Source organism: Nanorana parkeri, unplaced genomic scaffold (assembly GCF_000935625.1).
Source record: "Nanorana parkeri isolate BGI_ZX_2015 unplaced genomic scaffold, ASM93562v1 scaffold339, whole genome shotgun sequence".
In the NCBI taxonomy this organism is placed as follows: Eukaryota; Metazoa; Chordata; class Amphibia; order Anura; family Dicroglossidae; genus Nanorana; species Nanorana parkeri.
In genome coordinates, this window is record NW_017306607.1 from 94971 (window position 1) to 97950 (window position 2980).

The 2980-nt window shown below is 42.3% G+C and overlaps 1 protein-coding gene across 3 annotated transcripts in view; it reads left to right on the forward strand.

Moving 5' to 3' along the window:
- Window positions 1-435: 435 nt before the first annotated feature.
- DLK1 (delta like non-canonical Notch ligand 1) overlaps window positions 436-2980 on the forward strand; it is a 45498-nt gene continuing 42953 nt past the window's right edge. The window contains exons 1-2 of one of the 3 annotated variants that reach the window (XM_018558436.1): window positions 436-807; window positions 1987-2075. In XM_018558436.1, coding sequence (XP_018413938.1) covers window positions 2009-2075 — 67 coding nt within the window. In that variant the 5' untranslated portion in view covers window positions 436-807; window positions 1987-2008. Of the gene's footprint in view, window positions 808-1729; window positions 1774-1824; window positions 1853-1986; window positions 2076-2980 lie in introns of those variants that run through there. The other 2 variants (XM_018558438.1, XM_018558437.1) reach the window with 2 other exon arrangements.

The following is a 2980-nucleotide window of genomic DNA, read 5'->3' on the forward strand; positions in this document are numbered from 1 at the left end:
TTATACATAACCCCTCCCCCTCCCCCATCTGTTCTACAACACTATGATTTTTGCCATCGCATGTAACAAAGCCGCATTCAATAAAACACTGTGTTCGCACAGCCACGGCGCTTTTAGTCCAAAAAACTGGTAATTAGAGCTTTTAATTAAACGTTTAATTATTTGCTTGCAGCTAGAAATGTTTTCAGTGTTTGACTAGGCAGCACTTACATTATATGCTTTTTAGAAAGCTGTAGACCCTTTTTCTAAGTGTACAAGCAGAACATTTTATTTTTTTTTCAGTCGCATGGCGTTGTTGCGATACAGGTGCTATAGAGATATATGTATTATTATTATTATTAATTTTTTAATACAAATTCCACTTCATGTTTTCTAACAAGCTCGGTGAATGACTAACAGCATTGTTGGAGGCGTGCATGCATGCTCAGGGAAAAAAAGGCAGGAGTACAGTTGTTCCAAATGATTCCTGCCTTCAGGAGAATGGATGCTGGACAGAGACAGACGAGACCGTATTGTAGAACTGCCTGGTGTCTTTCTTTTTTTTTTTTCACCCGTTCCTGTGCACCAATTCCTGCATGGCTAGAGGCTGCCAACACCTCCTCATCGGAGTAAAGCAACAGACATCCTAGAGAGGACCCAATTCTTCAGCTTGCAATATCTGGGCGTTCTTTGGACTGACAGATCTGCTTTCTAGTTACTCATCGGAACTGGAAATCCTGAAGACAAAAGCAGAACTGTGAAAGAAATAATGAACAGAGGCTTTGTCCGTCCCTGACCCGTCCTGAATTGGTAGGAGGAACAGTCAAGGTGAGTGTGACGGTCGGGGGCTTTGCTGTAGTACTACGATTATTATTATGATGATGATTATTATTAATAATAAACCCTTCGGGGCAGGATTAGCATTGCAAAGGTTCGTTCACTTGTCCGTTATATTGTTATAACCTCTGTATGCTCTCACAGCAACATAAAAAAAAAAGACTTTGGCACTATATTAAAAATAAAATCCTATAGCTCATCTCCTTTTGTGTTGCTGTATAAAGTGCTACGAACAGGATAAACAAGGCAGATAAAAGTTTTAGAAACAAGTGCATAAAAAATTGCAAGGTAAAACATGGGACAAAAAAAAGGCAAAAAAACACAATAGGAGCAAGAGCCCTGGCTGTGCCAAAAATACGACCTTTCTACCATGAAGGAACCCTTAAATTAAGTTTCCGGTCTCAGGGAACCCCTGCTAAGAATTACTAGATCTACAGCTCACTAAATTATTTTAGTGATGGTCAGTGGGAAGAATGCACCTTACATTGGTGATCAGGTGGGAAGAATGCTCCTTACAAGGTTGGTCAGTGGTAAGAATGGTCCTTACATTGGTGGTCAGTGTGAAGAATGCTCCCTACATTGGTGATCAGTGTGAAGAATGCTCCCTACATTGGTGATCATTGTGAAGAATGCTCCTTACACTGGTGGTCAGTGGGAAGAATGCTCCTTACATTGGTGGTCAGTGGGAAGAATCTCCCCCCTTACAGATAGCTATACAGATCATTATCTCAGAAGCAGAAATTGTCCATTGCTCAAGGATCCCCTTGCAATCAACAGAGGAACCCTAGTGTTCCTCAGAACCCTGGTTGAGAAAGGCTAAATTAGAGGAATAGGGCACATACATCAAGAATAAAGGGATTAAACCAGCTATGCATATGACAACTATGTGTGCTTTGTCAGATAGTTAGGGAGGAAGCAGGAGGTGGATCTGATTGCATTATATGCTTGCTTGAATAGGTGAATTATAAGAGAGTGTTCAAAGGGTCAGTGAATGCCAAGCGGCATGTGGAAGGGAAGGCATAGAGAAGTCTTGAAGGTGAGAGTGTGAAGAGGAGATTAAATGAGCGATTGTTCCCAGGAGCACATTGAACGCCTTCCTTTTGTCCATAAGGGGCATCGTATACCAAGGATTAGAGATGGGAGGATTACGGCACGTGCATTCTCTTTCAGGCACCCTGAGGAAAGGCTAGTGATGGATTTTCTGCCGATCTGTGCTCTGTCGTTCATCTTATCGCAGTTTATCGTGTCAGCGACTCAAGGTAAGGACTGAATAATTACGCTGTGCCTTTGTACATCACCAGTCTATACATCATGGTCAGTCACAGGCTCATTAGTGGCCCTGTCTGTGACCTACAAGTGCCAGAAGGCATCTTGTAAAGCATTTGGGTAACCAGCATGCCTTGGTTCTCATTTTGTGCAGCTATGCTGGGAATATGTGGTCGCGGCTGCCATATCAGCATTTGGTTAGCTGTAGTGGAACTAATATGCCAGCATACCTTTGTACCCTTTGGCTTGGAGTACTGGTGGGACTGTATTCTTCAGGATGCTATGCCAGGTTTCATCTAGCTGCAGTGGAACTACAAGTCTCATTATAGCTACGGACCATAGATAGAATTTTAGTATCCAGGATACAATTCTAGCTTTCTGCTAACTGGTGGATCTACCATCTTCATTGAGTCTCACCAGTATTTGGAAATGCAGAGCAACTACATGTCGCAGCAGTTGTGAAGGAACTTTTAGTTCCTTGATTCTATATCAATATTAAGCTTCCAGTTGTAGCAGAACTACAAGTCCCAGGATTGCCCTGAGGCTTTAAAGGCTACCCTAAGGCATCTAGTCCATTGGGGTGCCAATGACTTGCAAGTCATGCTGGGAGTAGTAATTTTTTCATAAATAAAAAGGACATTCTTGCCAGACCCTGCTGGAACTTGGAAGTCTTTCAAAGCCATAGGGCTAGAGGATGCCTAAGCCTTTTGCGAGACTGTGGTTCCTCTTCAGATAGAGAGCCAAGACTTTTGGTGCCTGCTGGGAAATTCAGTTCCTCTGTAGATGGAAGGCAACACATCCTATCAACATTTGTGCAGTGTGTTGCATCATACAGGAAAGTAAAGAAAAACAAATGTCTGGTAACCTCACTTTATTGTCTTAATTCTGACTGGAAATG